General features: G+C 34.1%; 1 protein-coding gene across 1 annotated transcript; it reads left to right on the top strand.

Annotated features, from left to right (window-relative positions):
• Window positions 1-11426: 11426 nt before the first annotated feature.
• Window positions 11427-22484, top strand: LOC128373853 (H-2 class I histocompatibility antigen, Q9 alpha chain-like). The gene is made up of 6 exons (XM_053334048.1): window positions 11427-11547; window positions 14279-14545; window positions 19967-20245; window positions 20747-21049; window positions 22128-22229; window positions 22474-22484. Exons 1-6 carry the CDS (start codon window positions 11496-11498, stop codon window positions 22482-22484), a joined length of 1014 nt encoding a protein of 337 aa, XP_053190023.1. The 5' UTR covers window positions 11427-11495.
• The last annotated feature ends 2393 nt before the right edge of the window (window positions 22485-24877 follow it).

The raw sequence follows: 24877 nt of genomic DNA, 5'->3' as shown, positions 1-24877 counted from the left end.
TAGAACATTTTTTTTATTTTCTCACTGAGTTTCTTTTTATGGCTCCTATTTGTAATTTTTCTGTAGGATCCATTCTGTAACTACAGTTTCTGTCTTTGCTGTGGTGTAAATGAGATTTTGAATGCAGTTTGTAAATAATAGGGTTTTAAAAAATAAAAATATTGGGAAACCCAGTGAAGACTTCTCTGTTTATTTGAGCTTCATGGTTTAAGGTATTTTCAGGAGTTCAGGCTTATTAAAGGTTTAGTTTTGTTTCAGGAGGCAGTGATGCTGTTCAACAACACTAAACACATATTCAGTGGATTTAATTTTAGTCCATTTCTACAAATTTAATGAATATGACCATATAATTTCTTTTCATGATGACTTGACAGAAAGCAGAAAGTCAGGTGAGGTGCTTTCCCATCAATAGCTCAGAGGAAGATAGATAATTTAACCAGAGGGGGTGCTGAAGAAAGATTAGAGAAAAAGTCAAAAAACTGAAAACAGAACTTGTTTTTTCTTCTTTCCTCTCCCATTAATCATCTCATGACCCCTCACATTTATCTACTGACCCTTTGGAGGGACCCCACCCCTAGGTTGGGAACCACTGGACTAAACTTAACTAGCTAACTGTATATAAAGTAGTATAAACTAGCTCCACCTCCAACACTGATGCTTCACTATTAATAATCTAATGATGTCATATATAATAATATATCACTACTTTTACTGTAATACTGCATACTACATCACTCATAATACTAAAGTACTTTTACTGTAATACTGCATACTACATCACTCATAATACTAAAGTACTTTTACTGTAATACTGCAGTACTTTTACTGTAATACTGCATACTACATCACTATAATACTGCAGTACTTTTACTGTAATACTGCATACTACATCACTCATAATACTGCAGTACTTTTACTGTAATACTGCATACTACATCACTATAATACTGCAGTACTTTTACTGTAATACTGCATACTACATCACTCATAATACTAAAGTACTTTTACTGTAATACTGCATACTACATCACTATAATACTAAAGTACTTTTACTGTAATACTGCATACTATATCACTCATAATACTGCAGTACTTTTACTGTAATACTACATACTACATCACTCATAATACTGCAGTACTTTTACTGTAATACTGCATACTACATCACTCATAATACTGCAGTACTTTTACTGTAATACTGCATACTACATCACTCATAATACTGCAGTACTTTTACTGTAATACTACATACTACATCACTATAATACTGCAGTACTTTTACTGTAATACTGTATACTACATCACTCATAATACTGCAGTACTTTTACTGTAATACTGCATACTACATCACTCATAATACTAAAGTACTTTTACTGTAATACTGCATACTACATCACTCATAATACTAAAGTACTTTTACTGTAATACTGCATACTACATCACTCATAATACTGCAGTACTTTTACTTAACTAGGATTTTTCATGCAGGACTTTACTTAATTAAAATATCTTCCACCACTAGTTTAATCTGACCTTTGACCTCACAGTGGAACAGGAAGAATTGATGATATATTTGATATCAGAGCCTCAGTTTGTGTTGAATAATCAGACAGTATATATTATTACAGTAACAATATAGGTAGAATTAACTACATCACATAGAGTATGAAAAAAATGGAAAATCACAGTGTAACTCATGATAATACAATAGTTTGCCCACAATAAGAATTCTGTGACTCTCAATATAAGACAATCATCTGTGATACATAATGATATCTGAGTAGCTGAAGAGGAACAACCCTGGTGCTTTATTCATCTCCTGTGAAGTATTTTCAGTTTCTCATTTATAAACAGTTTTATAGACTAAGAGTTCAGAGTTTGAGCATTTTAAAAACACAGCAACAACTCTGCTTTACAAAGGAAACTGAAAAATTGTGATATTGTTGGCAGATTATTATGAACTATTGTAATATTAATTATTTGGTTTGCCATTTATCTTGCTGTTGGGTTTTGCTAATGCTGCTGCTAATGCTGCTATATTAAGAAGACCTTCTTTTTTGGTTTATCAGGTTTTCTGATTCAACAGCTTTCATATAATTTGAGCCTCAGGTGTCCAAACAGCAGCTGTGTGGTGTTACATTTCTCTCAGTCAAGCAGTTTTCAGCGTATGAAGCTCCACATCAGTTCAGACTCAGCAGCATTTAGCGTTCAGGGTGGAGCTGAGCTGATGTTTGGGTTTAAGAAGTTCTCTGACTCTACTTCTGTTTTGGTTTCATTTCACTAAAAGTTTGAACAAAATAAAATATAGTTTATTAAGTTGTTTGTCCTGAGATTTTAATTATTTTGAGCCAAAAATACAAATAATCCTGTATAAAGTCTAAACATGATGCCTTAATCTGCAAATCATTGTTAAAATAGGTTATTGGATCGGATATCAAATATAAGAGCAGCCTTCTGATGGACAAATATTTGTTTATAATCCCTCATTTAGAAAAAAGGTAGTCTACATACTGAGAATCTGTACTGCTGCATCCCTGCTGTACTTAAACTGGAGGTGTGAATACCTCTCCACATTTAGTCACTGTGACATAAATGAAACTTTACTTCAATTTGTTGTTTGTTGCTGATATTTTTTCTTATTTTTGACTGTTTTCAACCCCAGAACATCTACACAGAACAACAGAAGGAGAATAACACACACATTACTGCAGCCCCACAAGCTCCAGAGTGCTGATCTGTAGCTGACAGTGACCTCTGACCTCCAAGAAAGTCAACACATCTCTGCACTTTATATTACATTAACCTACAAAACATTATACATGTTATATAAATGTTACATAAAATTTGAAAATCATGCCAGATCTCTGTATCGCATACAAACGAAACTTAACAGACTGGTCATGTGATTTCTCAGCAGCAGCCTGCAGGATGTGCTTTTTCTGCCCACTGGAGGAGCTCTAGCTATATTTTAACAAAAGGCAAACACCATTAGGGAGGTTTTAATAACTGCAGGTTATCTAAAATTGTTTTGTTGATCTCAGCGTGGAAACAGGAGCAGTACAGCTTGGCAGAGAGACAGAAGTAAGGAGTGATCCAGCTGCTTTTAGTTCAGGTTCAGTCTGACTCTGTTTCTGTCAGTTCAAGATAATAATAAATGTCCTCTGTAGAGTTTCATTTATGTGTTTGTATAGAAATAAAAAGCCCCACATCAAGATCTCATTAAGCCACATCACACAGACTATCTATGTGACTACACACTGACTGGTAACATAAAGGGAAGCCACACATCAATAACTCAAGCAAAAAGTATTTTATTTAACTCAAACCAAGATAAACTTTAACTAATTAATGGGATGTGTAAAATAGGAAAGACTTCAGTCACAGCTGTCAAGTCTCACGCAATCAGAGTGAGAGTCACGCAAATCACTGTTTTCACAATCACTCACGCCATCCTGCTATTTCTCACGCTGTCACCATGTCTATAATCAGTACATCAGTCTATCCACTCAGCTTCATTATTAAATCTGTTCCTCTTGTTTATTGAGAGAAAACCCAAATCAATGAAACTCCAGTCCATGTTTTCACTGGATGCTCGTGGTATCACACACATACAATACATGCTGGCACACACACACACACACACACACACATACACACACACACACACACCTGGAAGCTTAAGGTGGGTCAAACACTGTCACAACATGTTCAGGATATTATTAACTTACTGAAACTAAATATTAGTATTTTGTCGCCTTTATGTTTTTGTGACGAAGTCTCACAGACTGTTGAGTTAGCTAACTGCTAACAAGCGCTAATGCTATGCTAGTAAATAGTGCAAAGATGAGGAGAGTGGTTAGTTTTTATTTGGTTGTTACTGTAGAGAGGACTGGTCTGTTTTTGGCTTCCCTAGACACCATGGACATAACGAAGAGTAAAGTAAGTCATCACTGGTAGTAATTAGTTAACTTCAGCTAACTACATCTGAGTCTCTTAAGGACGGGAGCTGACTAATAAAAGCCTGGCTGCCTCATTTATAAACTGGCACATAAAACAAATATTCTACTTTTTGAGGAGCAATCTTTGACCTGCTGCTGAGGACTTTGGGTAAATCTCCAGTTTCACAGACTGGTACTTTACAGTCAGTTGTATTTACATTCAGTATTTACATTTAGTATCATTTGTTCTGATTATAAACATGAAATAATAGATACTGCTCACTAAATAATTATCACTCCTCCACTTCTCCTGACATCTAGGTGTATGAGAGTGAGTCAGAGACAGGAGCAGGATGCAGGGACAGAGCAGAAGGATCCTTTGCTGTGGTGAGTGATGAAAGGGATTCAACAGTTTAGAATAATTTGTCAATGGGAATATTGAATGTGAAACATTTCAGTTAAGGTGTGCTGTATGACCAATAAAGTCAGGAGAGCATCATTTATTTGAAGATTTGATAACTTAATATACCGTTCCCTGGTGAACCATCTTATGCTATGCTCACTTTCAAACTGTAAATCAACAATAGACCTTTAAATTCATTGTCATTTATTTGTAAAGGCATAGACCACCCAAAAAAATCTGAATTTGTGAATGACTATCCCACCTGTATATTATTCCAATTATTAAATTAATCTAAATGTTACAGCTGTGACATTTTTTTATATCTTCTAACCAACACTTCTAAACCAAACACTTAATCTGGATATAATTATAAAATCTACCATTTACTCAGTATAGTTAGATCAAAGTGTCAAAACACCAGAATACAGGAAATGATCTATTGTGTCAAACCCCCAGACCCCGCTTCCATTATATTGTCCCACCCACATGTCAAATGCTTCCTACACCCATTCGCTACATAATCACGTTTCTTTACTTAAAGTACAGTTGAATAAAATGTCTTTGACGTATGGTGGCAACCATGAAAGGGCCAAAAAAAGATTGAGGGCCCGCCCAACTTCCCTCAAATCTCACTCCAAGGTTTTCTGAAAAGTTGACAGCTCTGCATCAGTGGTGTTAGCAGTGTGTGGATGAGTGAAAATATGGTGTAATGCGTGTTGTCAAGTTGTAGCCCTGTCTAAAATCAGTGCATAAAATAAATAACAGCCTAAATAGTTGTAGCATTAATAAAGTTCATAAGATTAAAAACTGGTTAAAATATGTGTTAAAATGCATAAATATATATGTACAGGTTAAAATGTTAAATATTGTTAAAAAGAATTGAGCTATTTTTTTGTATCTAAAATCAGCCGTGCAACCTAACCTGTCACCACTTTAATGTCAATCTATCTGTTTTGTGTTGTAATTGGGTCATTATTATGATATGGTGTAGAACAGCACTTATTACTGGATGCAGGATGAACGTGAAGGAATGGTTTGATGAGATGGCAAAGATTGCTTCCTACGAACGTCTTAGTTATAGGTTACAAGACAAAGAAGACTTATACATGAACATATGGGGCCCTTATACCACAGCATCTTGATACAATTGTGGGTTGCACCCTTAGGCTAGTTAGTCACCAGTCATCATTTGTATGCATATATTCATAATGGTGTAGGTTTATCGTCTCTGTTGGACTCCCTTGGTATGTTTGTTTGTCTTCGTTTTGTTTAATTTTTTTTTTATTTAATTTTTTTATTGTTTTGTTTTTGTTTTTATTTTTTTTAGAGGCTCTGTCTGAGCTCTGTTCGACCTGTGGTATGGTTTGTATGTAGCTATGTATTTTCTTGCTGAAAAATTAATAAAAAGTGAATTACAAAAAAGTAATTGGGTCATTATCAAATGAACAGCCAATCTGAGTCGGTTCACCAAAAAAAGGGGCGGGACAGATGTACTGTTGTGATGAAGGGAGAGAAGAGCAGAGTGTAACGGAGAGTTTGATGAGTTTTATCTGAAAGGTCGACTACCCGTTGGTCCTGATAATAACTTGTTTCATAACCAGAAAGAAGGTAATTAAGTGTATACTTTTTATTCTGTTCTGTAACTAACAGTTGTAGTGGTAAAAAACATGATTATGTGATGTTAGTTAGCGGCCTTCTAGTTAGCTTAGCATATTATGTACATGTACATGTGCTTGATAACGTAGTGTTATTGTAGCTGTAATGTTAAAACAGTCTACACGTTAATTTGTCATGAAATAGCGGTGGTACTGTGTCTAAATCGGGTTTATATGCTTAAAGGACGTATGGAGAGAGAAGAGAGGTCGGAGCGGTTTTTTGTTTTTTCCTGGTCTCCCTGCAGATGGATCCCGTATTCCCGGTTTCTTCCTGCCATGCCTGTGACCCTGTGATGATGTGTACATGCTTACGGTGACTGCCATTGCCCCTGTGACTACTACCCCCCACTAACAATTCATGTGGATTCGTGAGTACTAACTGAACTAACTCAATTTGCACGTGCTTTTATTTTCTGCTCTTATTGAGTGAAGCGGCCATTACAGTTTTTAGGCCTCACCGCATCCCAGCTTCAAATCAGGCCTGCAACGTTTTATTTGAGTGATTAAAGACTGAAGGTGTGTGTGTGTGTGTGTGTGTGTGTGTGTGTGTGTGTGTGTGTGTGTGTGTGTGTGTGTGTGTGTGTGTGTGTCCCCACAGGTACATTTGAGTGATTGTGAGTACATTTGAGTATTTAAAAACTATTATTTGTATTAATTGTTTTTGAAAAGGTAACTTTTGGCTAAAAGATATGTGTAAGGTAAATATACATGATTTGAAGAATTGTATTTGGTTAAAAAGGTACTTAAAACGTATACTCTGATTTAAAAAGGTATTTTGGTGTAACTTAAGAGGATTTAAAGGTATTTTGATACTGAACTTAAAGGTGTAAAATTGAATTTTTGAAACAAAGAGTAAAGGTTTAAAAAACTTTATAAAGCCTGATATTTCATTTTGTACATTTTATTTAAAACATTTTGAGTATTTTATAGAGTTACCAATTATTTCATTTTGTAAATAAATATCCGTAAAAGGATTACTGCATTTAAAGGACAGTTGTGTGGTGTCATTAATCTGGTTGAATAAGAGTCAAGAGATAAATTAAAGGGTAACACATAAGAAACAGTTCAATAACGAACTCAGGCCCTGTCCCATAGTACTAACCACTCTTGATAAATTATTATAAGCTACATGGGACTTGGGTTACAAAGTGAATCAAACCAAACAAAGGAAAAAGAGGCTGAGGTCCCTGCTGCAGGCCCAGATGAGAGAGAGAGCCACGCCCCTAAAGGCAGTCCTTATATATGCTCTGGCCCAGAAAGCCATGAACAGGCAGACGACCCTCCCAGCTCCGCCTTTATCTGCAGAAACAGTCAGAGCATGTCCAACCACCACACAGAGTGGGAGGGGTCGTCACAATGAGTGTCTGAGGTTAGGAGCTAGAAAATTACACACAGTTTCTGTTCAGGCTCACACTGTCAAATTATAAGTTGAAATAATCAAATTGCTTTGTGAATAAATGTGTTGGTTCTTGGTTTTCACTGATAAATGAACTGAGAACCTTCTGATCATCAAGTTTATTCTGCATTGTTATGTTTTCTTGCTCTGGCTATGTTTTATAAATGATGTTTGAATAGAGAGGGTATCCACATTCTGTTTTTATTTTATAATTTACAAAATATTTAAAACAGCCAACATCTCTTCCCAGTAACAGCGTCTCTGTGACTGTGGAGAATCTGAAGACCTCACTGTCCTGTCAGCAGGTTTCTCAGAGACTATTTCTTCAGCAGAAATTATTTCCAAAGAGATCTTCTTTAATGCTGAATGTACCACATATAAAACTACATTCACTTCCATTATACTGTGATGGAGGCAGAAATCTCATGGACAGATATATCAAAACCTGAGCGGATAAAAACTAAAAAAAACTATCCACATGACTAGATGACGTTGTGGTAAATGAGAAGATATGATTTTTGTCATGTGGATGAGCTATCTCTTTAATGTTGTGCTAATCAGATATCCTGTTAGAAAACAAACACAACACCCAGCTTCAAGTAAAGACAACTGTTTAATATTTTACTTCACCCTGCAATCATTAAATTTACTAAATTGAGGCACTATGTCACTGAAAATGAGCATTCAGATAATTTCTCTAGCAACAAAAGGTGAATATATTTCACAAAAAAATTCTGCACTCGAAGCACCAAAGCAATATTAGAAAAAGCTCAGATGAACAACTTGAGAATGCTACTATATTCAGTATAATACGGTATTATTCAACTATTATTATAATAAAATCTTAATCTGCAAAGTAATCAGTAACTATAGCTTTTCAAAAACATGAAGTGGAGTAAAAGGTATATTATTTCCCTGGAAGTGTAGTGGAGTTAAAGTATAAAGTATTATAATATGAAAATATTTAAATAAACATACAGTATGTGAGTAAGTGCTTAATTTTTCACCACTGTGAATATAATTCATTTGATCCACAGCAAAGTATTTCACTTCATTATCAGCTCATTTACGGCCTTTAGTTTTATTTTCATTGTGTTTTTGGTGAATTTTAAGAAAACATATTACATTGCACTGCACATTAAGTCTGCACATTGGTACAATTGAATTTATAATTATTCTTCTTCTTCATAGTTTAAAATATTATGATAGGTTTGTTTTTACAATACTTTACTATATTTTGTCTTCCATACCTTTTAATATGACATATAATAACGTCCATGACGTCTTCTGGCAGCGTTCAGTACTCAGCATCAGTGGAGCTGCAGGAGAATCAGCTTGATCCTTACAGCTCTGTCATGATACTCATTGTTTTATTTAAATGTTTATTAATCTACAAGGATAACATGTTTACAGACTCCAGTAAGCAGTAAGGGATATGATATTAAGATTAAAAACAGAATTAAAACTTTTATTCAATTAAATTGGATTTTATGGCAACCTAATTTAACCCTCCTCTTGTCCTCAGGTCAGAAGAAAGGACAGAAGAAAGGAGGAAAAGAGGAAGGAAGTAAGGAGAGAAGGAAGGGAGGAAGAAAAGGAGTTAGGAGGGAGGAAGGAAGGAAGGAAGGAAGGACGAAAAGCGGAAGGAATTTAGGAGAGAAGGAAGGAAGGAAGGAAGGAAAGAAGGAACAGTCAAAAGAGGTGGGGTCAATTTGACCCGTGAGGACGACACAAGGGTTAAGAAATACATGAGAACGTTTGACCTTGTTGAGTAAAAACATGCAACAAATAATCATCGTCATTATTACTTCATGGAGTCAAAGAACTGGAGACGTTTCCTAATACCTGTCGTGTCATCAGTTGCCGGGCAGAACTCAGTGCAACAGGTTTGTCTCTAAGGGGAAAACCAAAACACCGCCCTGAACCCGGATGTGTGCAGCGTGAAGAACTGATCAGAGAAGTCTTACATCATTAATAAAACTATACGATATTTCTAAAACAGATAAAAAACATAAAAAATAGTGATTATAGATTTTATTGTTTCTTCATTCCTGTTAAACAGCAGGTTACTAAGCATAGAGGCTTTGACAGTTAATTAAATTAAAGAAACAATAAACAGGTTGGAGCTGTGTTCATTTAGTCTCTGTGACAGTCACAAGTATTCAGGCAGTATTCATTTAACTGTAACTACAGTAACACAGATGAGTAAGAATATAATATGTGTGGATTTACAAAATGTTGGTTTCAGAGAGCAGTGAGGCTGTTTATTGATACTAAATACATTTTAAATGGTTGTTATTTTACTTTAAGTTTCCCTTCACTCAAATAATGTGTTTTTATTATTACTACACTTAGTTGTTTGAGCTTTATTGTGCAGAATGATGAATGTTGGGGTATAATAGTGAGGGGAATAGTTGAAGTAACTACCTTAACATGAGAAGGACACTTAAAAGGTTTCTTTATCTGCAATTAAGACATTTAGCATTATGAGTAAACTATTACTATTGACTGAATAAACAGTTTAACAGATTATTTCTTGTATCTAAAACAATATAAGAGTCTCTCAGTAGGTCACCTCCTGTTTAAAGGAACACATGGTTTAGTCCAGTCCTGCAGCAAAGTGAACTAAAACAGTCTGATTCACCACCTTTGTCTTATTTCCAGAATGAAGCTTGTGACAGAAATATAACGCTCTTTAAAACCTCACAGTGAAAGCTTCACACAGTAATTACTGAATGTGGAGAAACACTTCTAATCACCACAGATGTGTGAGATTATTTAGTGAGTCAGGAATCTGTGCAGACATGATAATGGATGGATTAAAAGGGGAAAAGGGCCTAACAGCCCCCATAAGTACAGGGTTGATATTTGTTCTGTGACACTGAATGCATGTGCAGAGTTTGACACGTGAAGTGGAAAAAAACACATAAAATATATTTTATGTCTTGAAACATGAGTGGAGGATATCTTTAATTTCTCCACATGTGACCAGAGTCCTGCATTATAACAACAATTTAATAAACTAACAGAGAGTCAGGTGACATCAGGTGGTTTCCCATCAGCAGCTCAGATGAAGGTATATATGTTTGTCCAGAGGGGGGCGCTGTTACACCTCTGACATCTCTGTACAGATAAACTCAGATATCAATCAGCAGTGAGTCACAAACACTAATAAACAGCCGACTACATTAATATTATAAAAGATCTAATATTTAGCATATTGCTTTGTTTGTGTTACCATGAAACAAAGGTGAAGAAGTGAGATTTTCAAAATAAAAGTATATTCTATAACGCGTTATGCTTCAAAAAGTAAAAGTGAGGATAGAAACAGAGGATAAATCGTGCCAACAGCAAAATGAAAAACAGCATCAGGTGTCCAAACATCAACAGAGGTGTTCAGTTTCTCTTCGGTCGAGCAGTTTTCAGCGTACACAGTTTCACATTAGTTCAGAAGCTTCTAGCTTGTAGATCACAGCTGAGCTGAGCTGATGGTAGTGATGAAGAAACTGCCTCGTCTTCCTCATGTTGGAGTTTTATTTCTTTGGTTGATGTTTTTCACTCTGAAGTCATGAAGATTTGATCTGTCCTGATGTTTAAAGTGTTTTATACCAAACAATAACTGGAGTTTTGATATTCTGGAGGGAAACATTCACCACATTTAGTCACTGTAACACCAATAAAACCACATTATTGGTTGTTGATATTTTTGATCAGGACTGTTTTCAACCCCAAAACATCCACACGGAACAAAATAATAAAATGTTATATTCCAGGTATTATTATATGTGTTATAATATGACTTCCATGGATAACAAACCCAAAATAAAGCCTGACATGCCTCTCCATCCTCTGTAACAGGGGTGAAAACAAGCAAATGTTAGTTTCACTTTCGTTTAATAACCTGTTTAGATCAGTTTAACCCAGATTTAAGTGACGTTGGTCTCATACTGAATTCTCATTGGCTCATTGGAGGCTGAAGTGAGCGCTGCTGCCAGTTCAACCCTCAGATCAGGAGTGTGGCACACAAGAGGAGCAGTCTCTGTGTGTCTGTGGATAAAGAAACATATCAATTGGCAGTAAAACTGTATATTCTACAGTTCAGGATGAAGATCTTGGTTTTTCTGGCCCTCCTGGGTCTACACAGCGCAGCAGGAGGTGGGTTAATATTTATATTTTAAGTCAGTTGATGGTAGAAAAATGTTTTATATCTGTAGACATGGTGACACGAATTGAAATTGTGTCTCATAGTGTTAGATGTTTAATTCCCTCACTTCGTTGCAGACTATAAAAATATTTAAAAAGTCAAAAAACTCATTATCTTCAAGTTCACTTTAAATTCAGTCAGTTGATTAATGTTTATTTTTTTGTAACGTGCTGAACTTTTGCCCAAATGGATTTCCTGTTATATTTCTAATAAGGGGTTATTAAAACGTGTCATTTTTTTTCTTTCATTTACTATTTTTTAATCTGGCCCATTATTTGATTTTATATTTTATTAGGACCTTTTAGATCGACTCGGTCTGAGCGCTCTCTGGAGAAAATGGCAGCACAATTACACAGCTTAAAAATAGTCCAACACACTCAGAGAAATAAATAAATAAATAAAGATAAGAACACGACTAAAATACAACAAAATTCACTTTAAACTACACTTTAGCATATTTGCGCTTATTTAAGTTGTTTAAATTAAAATTTGTCCCAAACAAACAACACTGAGTAAAATCCCATCCTCAGTCAGTGTGTAAATATTAATTTAGTGATATTAGTCATTACTGATTATTGTAGAAATGATGTAAATGTGTTAACAAACACTTTTCAGTCTGAAAGACGTCACTACATTTAATCTGAAGTGTGTATAATTAACATCTACAGACTGCTGAAGGTTTTTATTAGTAACCAACATGAGTCAGCAGATGGCGCTGTTTTCATAGATATTGATGCTGAAGACAAACAACTTCCTGCTCTGATGGCACAATATTTAATATCATTCACTAATGATTGTAAACTAAATGACTGACATCAATCATTTATTTTGTTTAATCACTCAAATGTAAACTTGACAATTAACAAAGTATATTATGTTTGAATCTGTAATTTAGTGTCAAATATTTGTTGTGTAAAGCAAAAATCTTTTTATAAAGTAAACTGAACTTTTCAGAACTTTTTTTAGTTTTTTGACTTTTTAGTTGAACAAAAAAAAAACAATTGAAAATGTTGCTGTGAGATCTGAGAACTTGAAATGGACATTTTCACAATTTAATGACATTTTATGAAACACATAATCCTTTAATTATAAAAAAGATTACTAGATTATCTGATAATTAAAATAATTAGTTAGCTGCATCTCAAATTAGATCATATTGATCATTTATTCAGGCATTAGAGCGACTAATAATTAACAGATTTATTCCTTTGACAGATTTGTGAGATATTTTTGCTTTGTTTTTTTCAAGTTCAGTTTAATAGTTTTACAACACAGAAATATGATCTACATGTATTCAGACATCAGAGCTGAAGGTTTAAGTTACTTCATTGTTTCTGATGTGATGAAATTGTCTCAGATTAAAAGAACTGCTGCATCAAACTAGATGTCAAAACTAGGTGTTTGAAGGCAAACTTCTCTGAACAAACACATCTTAGTATAAATGACAGTAGAGCATCATGAAACAGAGAAAATCTGATTGTTTGAACTTACAGACATGTAAAAAGTTTATTCTGTTTAAACTCTGGACTAAACTTTTGGTGATCAGTTCATGTTCATATAAACTGATACTAATAGCAACAGCACAGGATGAGTACATGAGAGTAAAAATGTACTCATCGTACATGAGAGTAAAAATATAGATATTCATTAAATATAAAACTATCTGTGTTATCAAAGATTTTGTAAGTGAAACTTAAATATAATTATTCAGTTTACATAAATCAAGATATGAAAATTAAATATACAAGAGACAGATCTGATTTTTTGTCTTTTTAAAAATTATTTTATTGCAGATTTTAACATAGCAAGGTATCAGTTTTGTTCATCCATCATTCATCCTGCCACATTTATACAGTTTTGGCATTTGAATAACTAAAGAAATAAAAGAAAAAAACAAACAGATTGTTGGGTCTATTAAAAAACCCTCATACTTACAAACTTAATATACTCAAATTTTTAAATTCCACGTAACCTCTGACAAACAACATCAGAAAAATTAATTTAATTATTATTTAATCGTGAAAAAAGAGAACAGGAAAATAAAAGAGTCGAACAGCTCACTTCAAAACTGTATCAGAAGTGCTGAAAACTTCAGGAAGGAAAAACATAAAAGTTGCCACTGTTCAGTTTACAGTATCAGCTAAAAACCACGATAGATGTATTATAATCAATACAAAATGTTTTAATTATCTGAATAAAGAAATTAAAATGATAATGACAAACTAACAGTGAAATGATGGAGGGACTGATATATAGTTAGTCACAGGTTTGTGGTTTCACATTTCAAAGTAAAACAATAATGAGCAGCAGACGCTACTAATGATGCATCCTGAAGAATAAACGTCTCCACTAACTGGAAACTAAACTGGAGTTTAATTCACACTGAAAATAAATCCAGCAGGAGAAAAAGAAAACTAAAATACATCTATCAATGAAAGTCAGTCATGTGAATGATCTGAATTACGGACTGGTTTAATATTTTATTTCAGAATAAAGTAATTTAAAAAATCTGGAGCAAGATTTCTGGATACATTTATTTATTAACTGCACAACAGAGATTATCAGGAGGATGGACTGGAGCTTCTTTTAATTCTGTGTACAGAGAAATTATTTTACTTGATATAAAACTTATAAAACTGTAATTCAGAAAACTGAAATGATGACATGAACTTTTTCTTACAGTGATTCACTCTCTGAAGTATTTCTACACTGCATCGTCTCAAGTCCCAAACTTCCCAGAGTTTGTGAATCTCGGGATGGTTGATGATCAGCAGATTGATTACTATGACAGCAACACCAAGAAAGCAGAACCCAAACAGGACTGGATGAAGAGAATCACAGCTGATGATCCACAGTACTGGGAGGGGCAGACTCAGGCCAGTTTGGGTGCCCAGCAGACCTTCAAAGCCAACATTGACATTGCAAAGCAGCGTCTCAACCAAACTGGAGGTTTGTTTATGTTTAACTGTTTACTGATAAAATGTTTGTTCATGCTTTCATCATCACACACACACACACACACACACACACTGATGCTGGGACTCCTGGATGTTTCTATACTGCACTGATACAGTGTTTCTGTCTCATAATAACCAACAGAGATTATTAACACTTTATCTCCACTACATTAGATCAGAATAACTCTACTGAACTGTCCACAGTGAGTCAGTCCACAATAACTCTCCTGTAGAAACCTGTTTATCACAACAGTTTTACAACACACAGCTGATAGAGGAACATTACCGCCTGGTTTCTTAAACTACGGCTCAGGACTGTAAATGGGACACAGGCTGCTTCTGCTGGGTCTCCATATGACAACAGTAACAGTATGTTTTAATAAAGCTGACTGACAGGACGACGGTAAATGTCTCATTCAGACCACAGCTTTAAAAAGTTTAACAGCACGACTCTACTGTACTGATACACAGTGTGTCCATCCCATAATAAACATTATAGTACAACTACACATTAGATTACATTAACTTTATAAAACTGCACTGAAATAATTAGTTAATCAATTAGTAGATTAACAGGAAATATTTGATTTGAATTTGAATATAGTCTTTTATCATTCCAGTTTCTCAAATATGATCATTTGATGCTTTTATCTGTTTTATATCTTTGAAAATTAAATACTCGACAACTTCGATCAGACAAAACAATAAATCTAAAGATTTCACATTTTTCTCTTTTTTCTGACATTTTGTAAAGTACATTTTTAATCAATAAATTAAAAAAGAATAATTAGTTTCAGCCCTAAATATTTAGTATAAATACAGATTAGATTAACTTTACTTGACTGCAGTGTAACTGCTTTAATAAACATACATAGTGATGAAATGATAAATCAGTTAATCAATTATAATATTAATAGAAAATTAATTTTGATAATCAGATAATCAATTAAAGTCTTTTTATAATTCCAGTTTGTCAAATATGAGAATTTGATGCTTTTAATTGTTTTAAATCGTTAAAATTAAAAAGTTTTCATCATTGATCAGACAAAACAATCTGATGATATCTCTTTAGATTTCTTTCACTTTTTTCTGACATTTTCTAGAGTAAAGCTTTAATCTAATAATAACAAAATAATAATTAAATGAACTTCATTAATGAGAAGAATCATTGTTTACAGCTCTAAATATAAAGAGGTACAGATTAGATTAGATTAACTTGACTGCAGTGTGTCTGTGTCATAGACTGTAAATTAAAAAGATGAACAACATGACAGCTCATTAAAAGTGAAGCTGAAACATGTGTAGCGCCCCCTGGTGGCAGGTTGCAGTGCAGCTCATAAATCCCGCCCCCTCCATGTTAGCAGATGAGACATGAGCCAAACAAAAAAAATCAAACTGCTCCTTTAATAAATTTACCCCAAAGATGTTTTTCTGTCATTTTAGGAAGTTCTTATCACGCTGATGTTTGTTCAACTGCTCATTTTTCTGATAAGTTAGTTTTTAATTAGTTATTTGATTATATAAAAAAGAGGGTGTGACATCATGATTGACAGCTGTGATTGACAGCTCTCAAACCTCCGTCAGACGAGCTGAGTGACTGCAGCAGTTTCTGATAAAAGACGCTAAATGTAGGTTTTCATCTGTGATTCATACCGGCTGGTGTTGGAGGGAGAGTAGCGTCACTTTAAGGATTAGCAGGAGGAGGAGAAGGAGCAGTGAGACCGTGAGGAGTTTTAATGAGATTAATGAGACTGCAGACGAGAGATCAGCGGCAACGTTAAAGCGAGTGAAGCTACGAGGTTAAAACTGTGTCTGAATATCTGAATAAAATCTCCCAAGAATCAAACCAAAGTTAAAAATAAACTGAAAGCTAAAAAAAGAAGAGACCTCAAATACAAAACTTTAGATAAAACTATAGAAGAGTGAAACATCACAATATTCTCCACTTTTCTCTCACTGATCAGGATTTCTCTTTAGTCGACACTTTTTGCTGCTTAAATTTTTCAGTTTTTCATTTTTGTTGTTGAATTGTTTTTTTTAATTTATTTTCAGTTGAGAGTTTTTCAGTTTCAGAGGTCTGGAAATGCAACAAGTAGTCCGACCAGTAGCGGACCGTTGGGTCTTTAACCGGGCCTTCAATGGTGACCTCGCTACACACACACACACAAACACACACACACACACACACACACACACACACACACGTCTCCAGTAACTGATTCCCTCAACCTCCTCTAAAATCAAACCCATGAGGAAACTACGTCAATAAATCCACATAAAAATAAACCCATGACAAAAAATAACCTTCCAACTCTTCAAATCACAGCTCAACATCCTGAAACTACGCAGACTTCAGTTTGTCTCTCTGGGCCACCGTAGCCGTCTCTGGACCGTAACAGCCTCCTAGTTTTTATAAGCACTTCATTAATGAACCAAGAGAGCAGCCTCCTAATATCAACTTACAACACAACAACATTACATGCATTATAAGACTTAAACATTACAACTATAAAGGAAATATTTTAAAGGTATAAATTAGGCCATATATTTATATTTTATATTTATATTTATATCACATAGCAGCAGATTCAAACATCTCCAACAACAGTCTTACATAATATAACCAGACTGAGCATCACTAGTAGATTAAATCCATCTGTCTGTGCTGCAGAGTAAACACAGACAGAAAACTCTTAATTTGTTTCTGGACTTGCCGTCAGCCAGCCGCAGGTCATAGTTTCCCTCCGTAAAGTTCCTCATGAAGTCCTTCCAGCTCAGGTTTAGGCCGCTCGCTTTCAGAGATTTATTTATTTTATTCTGAAAACTTTAACTTGGAAATGGATTTTAAAGTAAATCAGCCACAATATCAACGTCCCTGTTAGCCGCCATTATTTTCAGTATCCAGCAGAAATGTGGCTGGTTGCTATAGTAACAACCAGCCGCCCCACGCACAAACAAATTCCGGAACTTTTTTTTTAAACATAAAACTTTATTTAACAAAACATACAAACAAAGTCAGAATTGACAAATACATGAAACAATGACAGAGAGCTGATTATCAATGATATATATGTTCATACGAATATAAATATATAATAAAATGTATGCACATAAATATATGTAACTAAATAAACAAATAGACAAGGGATGAAAATAAAACAGAAACAAAAAAGTACCGTTTTATATGCGTTAAAATAAATTATACAACAGAACAGAAAAGGGTAAGTTAAAGTTTCAAGGCAGTTCAACAAATATATTTTATAATGTTAATAATATAAATCTGTTACTTTACTTATTGACAAATACCGAAACTTAGGCCTATTAGTTGATAATGATGACATCACCTCGGGGGTTTACCCAATCACCACAAATCAAATTTAGATTGGTTGATTTTGTTGTCGCTCCATATTTATGAAGAACGTTTTCTTATGAGCAGAGCCTGTAACCAAGGAGACAGCAGCCCTGAGACGGAAACAACTGTATTAACCCTTACAGACTGTTAGGATTCAATTTGACCCATTTATACATTTGAGAGCTGTAAAAACACCTTATACACATTTATTATAGCTGGACTTCTTCTACTATGACCCATAGTTTACAAAAATAAAATAAAATGCAGCTAAAAAAAAAAAGTTTGTAGCTGATAAACAGTTTATATGAAAATGTGCAAATCAGCACTTAAACATGCTGCATTCAACATTTCCTATAAAATGTTCTCAAAATAGTGATTATTAAAGTATTTTATTCCATTTAATCAATCAAACAGAAAGATTAACAAACATTTATTAATGACTGATGGGAATTTATGAATGTTAATAGTTGTAGAGACTAATTATGAGTCAGAATATGAACAGTATGTAAAGGGTTAAGAAGCAGACAATAGCAGGTTTATTATTGTGACAATAAATCAAACTAAAAATTATTTTTAAACAAATATAATAATATAATAAATTAAATAATTTAGACTAATTATAAAATATTCTAACAGTAACATTATAACAAATAATTTAATATTATATCAACTAAAAATGACACTTCTCTATAATGACAGAGAAGGCTCTGAACACCTGAACACATCGCTCTTTATGTCAGAACTGAAACCGAAACATTAAGCAGCAAAACTCACAAAGTGACCACAAACGTTTTATTGTACGTTTTGATTTTGAGGTGATTTTTTAGTTTGATGTTTTAGAGATTTTGTTCAATTATTATGACACAAATTTAATCCCATAGGAAGGAACGTATATCGGCATTTATCATAAATTACTGTATAAAATATGTCTCCTAAGTAAGTTTGAACTCAGTACGGAGATTTAAAACTATGTAATACTCATGTTGTCTCCGTGTCCGTTGCCTGGTTACCATCAGACATGAACCAGCATTTTTAACATGTTAGATTTTATGTAAGTTTATTTATTTGTACAGCACATATCATACAGTAGTTGTAACTCAAGGTGACACATAAGAAATACATTAAAAATATTTAAAATACATTAAAAATAACAGAATGTTGAGATACATTAAAAATGAGAGAATAAAATTAAGAAAATTAAAAGTGAGACATTAAAGTGCTGAAAGTGTAATAAACATACATATATAGATGTTAGAAGTTTAATTAACTTTTAAAAGTGTTCACTGACGTCGCCTCTTTCATTTCTGCGGATGAGGTTTTTCAGGTTTTGGGTGTAGACTAAAAGCTGCTTAGTGGAGACGTGTCGTCCATCTTTATATACAGTCTGTGATCTGTGCCTTAATAAACATGCATAGTGCTGAAATGACTAGTCAGTTAATCAGTTAGTAGATTAACAGAAAGTTAATTTTGATAATCAGATAATCATTAATTATAAGAAAATAATCATTTAAAGTCTTTTATTAAGAAAACAATATCAAAACATTTTCTGGGTCAAGTTTGTCAAATATGAGAATTTGATGCTTTTATCTGTTTTATATTATTAATAATTAAATACTGTGTTGATCACACAAAAAGATCAATATGAATATTTCACTTTAGACTCTGTGAACTTGTTTTTAGCATCTTTCACTATTTTATGACATTTTGTGAAGTTAATGTTTAAAAGATTAATCAACAAAATAATCAATAGCTGAACTGATAGTAAAAAGAATCATTAGTTGAGGCTTTGAATAAACAGTAGAAGTGCAGATTATGATAATGTTGAGTCCAGGATCAGGTTCAATTCTCTCTCTCTCTCTGAGTCGTCCACACTGTCCAGATGATGATTGGCTGTGAGTGGTTTCCATCCAGCCAATAACAGCAGGAGGTGTAGATGTTGTGTTTTGGTGTGTGTGGATCAGTGTGTCTCTGTGGTGAAGATGTGATATCAGCTGATGACAGCTGACTGCTGAGATCTCTCTCTCTGGTTTACTGCAGTCTGTGTCTCTGTCTCTCTCTCAGGTGTCCACATTTTCCAGAACATGTACGGCTGTGATTGGGACGATGAGACTGAAGAGGTTAATGGATATGATCAGTATGGTTATGATGGAGAAGACTTTGTAGCATTTGACCTGAAGACAGAGACATGGATCGCTCCAAAACAACAAGCTTTTGCCACAAAAAACAAGTGGAACAATAACAAAGCTAAGATCGCACAAGACAAGAACTACGCCTCCCAGATCTGTGTTGAGTGGCTGAAGAAGTATGTGAACTATGGGAGGAGCTCTCTGATGAGAACAGGTAGAATCACATGACCTGATGTAGTTTCATGAACACAACAATGTTAATATGCCTCCTCTGTTTCTAACTTACAGTAACATTACAATAAATATGAACCAACACACAGAGACCTGCTGAGTCTCAGTTTACACACATTTCTCTTTCATTTTCTCTCACCTCTCTTCATCTCTCCCTGTCTCCCTCCTCCTTTACCACATTTTCTTTTTATCACTGTCACATTTATTGTCACTCTTTTTCTCCATTTTCTGTCTGTCTCACTCTCTCTATATCTCACACCTTCTATCACTGTCCTCCTCCTCTCTTTCTCATCTAGTCTCTCTCTCCTCACCTCTCTTCATCTGTCTTTCTTCTCCTCTAACCCTCCCTTCTTTTCTCAACCACTCTTCATATACGTATATATTTATTACTAATGCATTTAAATACATTACACCAAACAATGATAATAATATACTGTAAACAATAATAAAGAAAATATAAATTGTTTTCATTTTTACTCTCCAGAGCGTCCCTCCACACATTCTCTCCTCCAGAAGACTCCCTCCTCTCCAATCAGCTGCTTCGCTACAGGTTTCTACCCTGACAGAGCCGAGATGTTCTGGAGGAAAGATGGAGAAGATCATCATGAGGACGTGGAACGTGGAGAGATCCTCCCCAACGATGACGGATCCTTCCAGATGAGTGTTGAGCTGGACCTTTCAAAAGTCGCACCTGGAGACTGGGGGAAGTATGAATGTGTGTTTCAGCTCGCTGGTGTGAAGGACATCACCATCAAACTGGACAAAGCTGTGATCAGATCTAATGGAGGTAAGACTGGAATCAGAAGTGATAGAAGTGTGAAACTCATTTAGTTTACTTTCATCTGATTTGAACTATGAATTTGTGACGTATGGTATTGTTTATCTTTTTTTAGTGGTTTCTTTTTTAATCTGTTTTTTAAAATCAACTAGATTTTATTTATTTATTTGGACCAAAAGAGTTTTAAAAAAATATGTTTTTTTAAATTTTTTAATTTTTACAAATAATCAGATCAAATTAAACCTTCTTTAAAATATGTATTTCTTTACCAATTCACTTCATTTTCTCTCTGGTTGTTAAATGTTAAAATTGTTCAGACATTAATGCAACCAGACAGTTTTTATCTCTATGAAAATATCAGGAACAGTAAAGAAACCAGAACTGTATGCTTGTTCATAATCTACAGACATGAGCAGCATTTCCTCCACTCTTCATTCTTGATCCTCAGCTGATCTTTTCACTATTATCTGTAATGCGATGAGGTTGATGTGAGCGTGTTTTCTGATCAAGTACTTTGATATTTAGCTTGTTGAGTTTTCTGCCACTGACAGGTGATTCTGACCTGGACACAACTTAGATATTCTTCTTTTATTCTCATCTTTACGTGTTGTGTGTGACATGAAGGATATTTCCACATGTCAGAGCATCAAGCCTCCTCTAACATCTACTTCTTTATTTCTGTTTTCCCCTCACACAAGTGCTCTTACAGCAGTTGAAGGCTTTTATGATTATTTATTAGATATTTACACAAGTTTAAATTCAGCCTGTCAAAGTATAATTATGTTCAACACTGTAACACAGTTTTCATCAGTCAGTATTTTAATATAAATACTAAAATTCAAACAGTAATGTTTTACACGTCTGTGTTTCTGTTCAAACTAATGAGATTACTGTAAAACTTTGTGGTTTTAACTCCCAACACTGATTGTTCACTAAAACCCACTCAGCATCAACATGTTTGTCTTCTTCTTGTGACTTCCTTTTAAAAACTTAAATGACTAAAATTGTGTTAATAAATACAATCTGATCCATTAAGTGATGAAAGAGTGAGATAAACTAAGTTAAATGTTCTGCTTTGGTTCTTCAGGTTTCCCTCTTGGTGCTGTTATCGGAGGTGTTGTTGCTGCTGCTGTGCTGCTCCTGGTAGCCGGCATCGCTGGATTCTTCCTCTGGAAAAAGAACAATAATGGTGAGAGATAAATGATAATGATTAACAGATATATTTAATATACATGTGTGTGCTATTGGTTTGGTGTTAATGTTATTATAACATCATATATTTTACTTCTGGTGATACAAAGTCCATAAAGTGTAAATATTTGATAAACACTTAGTTGACATATTGTAATAATAACACAGATAGTGATGTTTTCTGTTTGTGTTCTTACATAATTTCTGAATAAATAACTTTGTGATGTTTTTCTGTATTGCAGATGTTTTGTAGGTGTTTTATTTTGTCACTGCGGCAGCTTCCAGAGACCAAAAACATGAGCAGAGAAACAAGAAAGAGCTCAGAGTCACATCATGTTTGTTTCTTAATGTCCATAAACAGAATCTGCTGTTTGAATTTATACTTAGCTATGAATATTTGGCTAAATGATTTTCCTTTTGTCACAGATGAGGTTATAAAACACTTTAAATGAAGCAGACTTTGGTTCAACACTTGTTTGATGCCAGTGTGTTAATCTCTCTAATCTGTACAGATGTTTGCAGTGGTGTTAACTTTAGAATCAGCTACTTTTTGTTTTATTGTACAGTTTTACACAGTGAGCTGGATTTTGATCTTTACTTAGAAATTAAATTAGTCAAATAGTATGTGTAGTTATTAAATTGATTAAAGCTGAACATTTTATAATTGTGAGTTAATCTTTTATTTGATTAGAACATGTTTTATTTTCTCACTAAGTTTCTTTTTATGGCTCCTATTTGTAATTTTTCTGTAGGATCTATTCTGTAATTACAGTTTCTGTCTTTGCTGTGGTGTAAATGAGAGTGTAATTTTGAATGCAACTTGTACATATTAGGGGTTTAAAAATGAATAAAAATATCGGGAAACCCAGTGAAGACTAATCTGTTTATTTGAGCTTCATGGTTTAAGGATTTTTCAGGAGTTCAGGTTTATTAAAGGTTTAGTTTCAGGAGGCAGTGATGCTGTTCAATAACACTAAACACATATTCAATTGATTTAATTTCAGTTACGTTCTACAAATTTAATCAATCACTATGACCATGTATTACTTATCATGATGATTTGACAGAATGACACCAGCAGAAAGTCAGGTGAGGTGGTTTCCCATCAACAGCTCAGAGGAAGATAGATAATTTAACCAGAGGGGGCGCTGGTTTTTCTCTCTAAACTTCTCACATGGTTTCATTTCAATAAATGTTCAAATGATCCAGTATCTAGTAAAATACTGCAGTACTTTTACTGTAATACTGCATACTACATCACTCATAATACTGCAGTACTTTTACTGTAATACTACATCACTCATTATTCTGCAGTACTTTTACTGTAATACTGCATACTACATCACTCATAATACTACTTTTACTTTTAGGATTTTTCATGCAGGACTTTTACTTAATTAAAATATCTTCCACCACTAGTTTTATCTGACCTTTGACCTCACAGTGGAACAGGATGAATTGATGATATATTTGATATCAGAGCCTCAGTTTGTGTTAAATAATCAGACAAACAGTATATATTATTACAGTAACAATATTGTCAGAATTAACTACATAGAGTATGAAAAAATGGAAAATCACAGTGTAACTCATGATAATACAATAGTTTGCCCACAATAAGAGATTCTGTGACTCTCAATATAAGAAAATCATCTGTGATACATAATGATATCTGAGGAACTGAAGAGGAACAACCCTGGTGCTATATTCATCTCCTGTGAAGTATTTTCAGTTTCTCATTTATAAACAGTTTTATAGACTAAGAGTTCAGAGTTTGAGCATTTTTAAAACACAGCAACAACTCTGCTTTACAAAGGAAACTGAAAAATTGTGATGATATTGTTGGCAGATTATTATGAACTATTGTAGTATTCATTATTTGGCTCCCCATTTATCTTACTGTGTGGTTTTGGAAATGCTGTTGCTAATGCTGCTGTGTTAAGACTTTCTTTTTTGGTTTATCAGGTTTACTCATTCAACAGCTTTCATATAATTTGAGCCTCAGGTGTCCAAACAGCAGCTGTGTGGTGTTACATTTCTCTCAGTCAAGCAGTTTTCAGCGTATGAAGCTCCACATCAGTTCAGACTCAGCAGCATTTAGCGTTCAGGACGGAGCTGATCTGATCTGATGTTTGGGTTTAAGAAGTTCTCTGACTCAACTTCTGTTTTGGTTTCATTTCACTAAAAGTTGAAAAAAAGTAAAAAATTATTTATTGTTATTTGTCCTGAGATTTTAATTATTTTGAGCCAAAAATACAAATAATCCTGTTAAAATCTAATCATGATGCCTTAATCTGCAAATCATTATTCAAATAGGTTATTGGATCGGATATCAAGTGTAAGAGCTGCCTTCTGATGGACACATATTTGTTTATAATCCCTCATTTAGAAAAAAAGTTAGTCTACATACTGAGAATCTATACTGCTGCATCCCTGCTGTACTTAAACTGGAGGTGTGAATACCTCTCCACATTTAGTCACTGTGACATTAATGAAACTTTACTTAGATTTGTTGTTTGTTGCTATATTTTTTTCTTATTTTTGACTGTTTTCAACCCCAGAACATCCACACAGAACAACAGAAGAAGAATAACACATTACTGCAGCCCCACAAGCTCCAGAGTGTTGATCTGTAGCTGACAGTGA

Source organism: Scomber japonicus, chromosome 15 (assembly GCF_027409825.1).
Source record: "Scomber japonicus isolate fScoJap1 chromosome 15, fScoJap1.pri, whole genome shotgun sequence".
NCBI lineage: Eukaryota > Metazoa > Chordata > Actinopteri > Scombriformes > Scombridae > Scomber > Scomber japonicus.
Note: the sequence above shows the minus strand (reverse complement) of the source record. Positions and strands in the feature narration are given on the sequence as shown.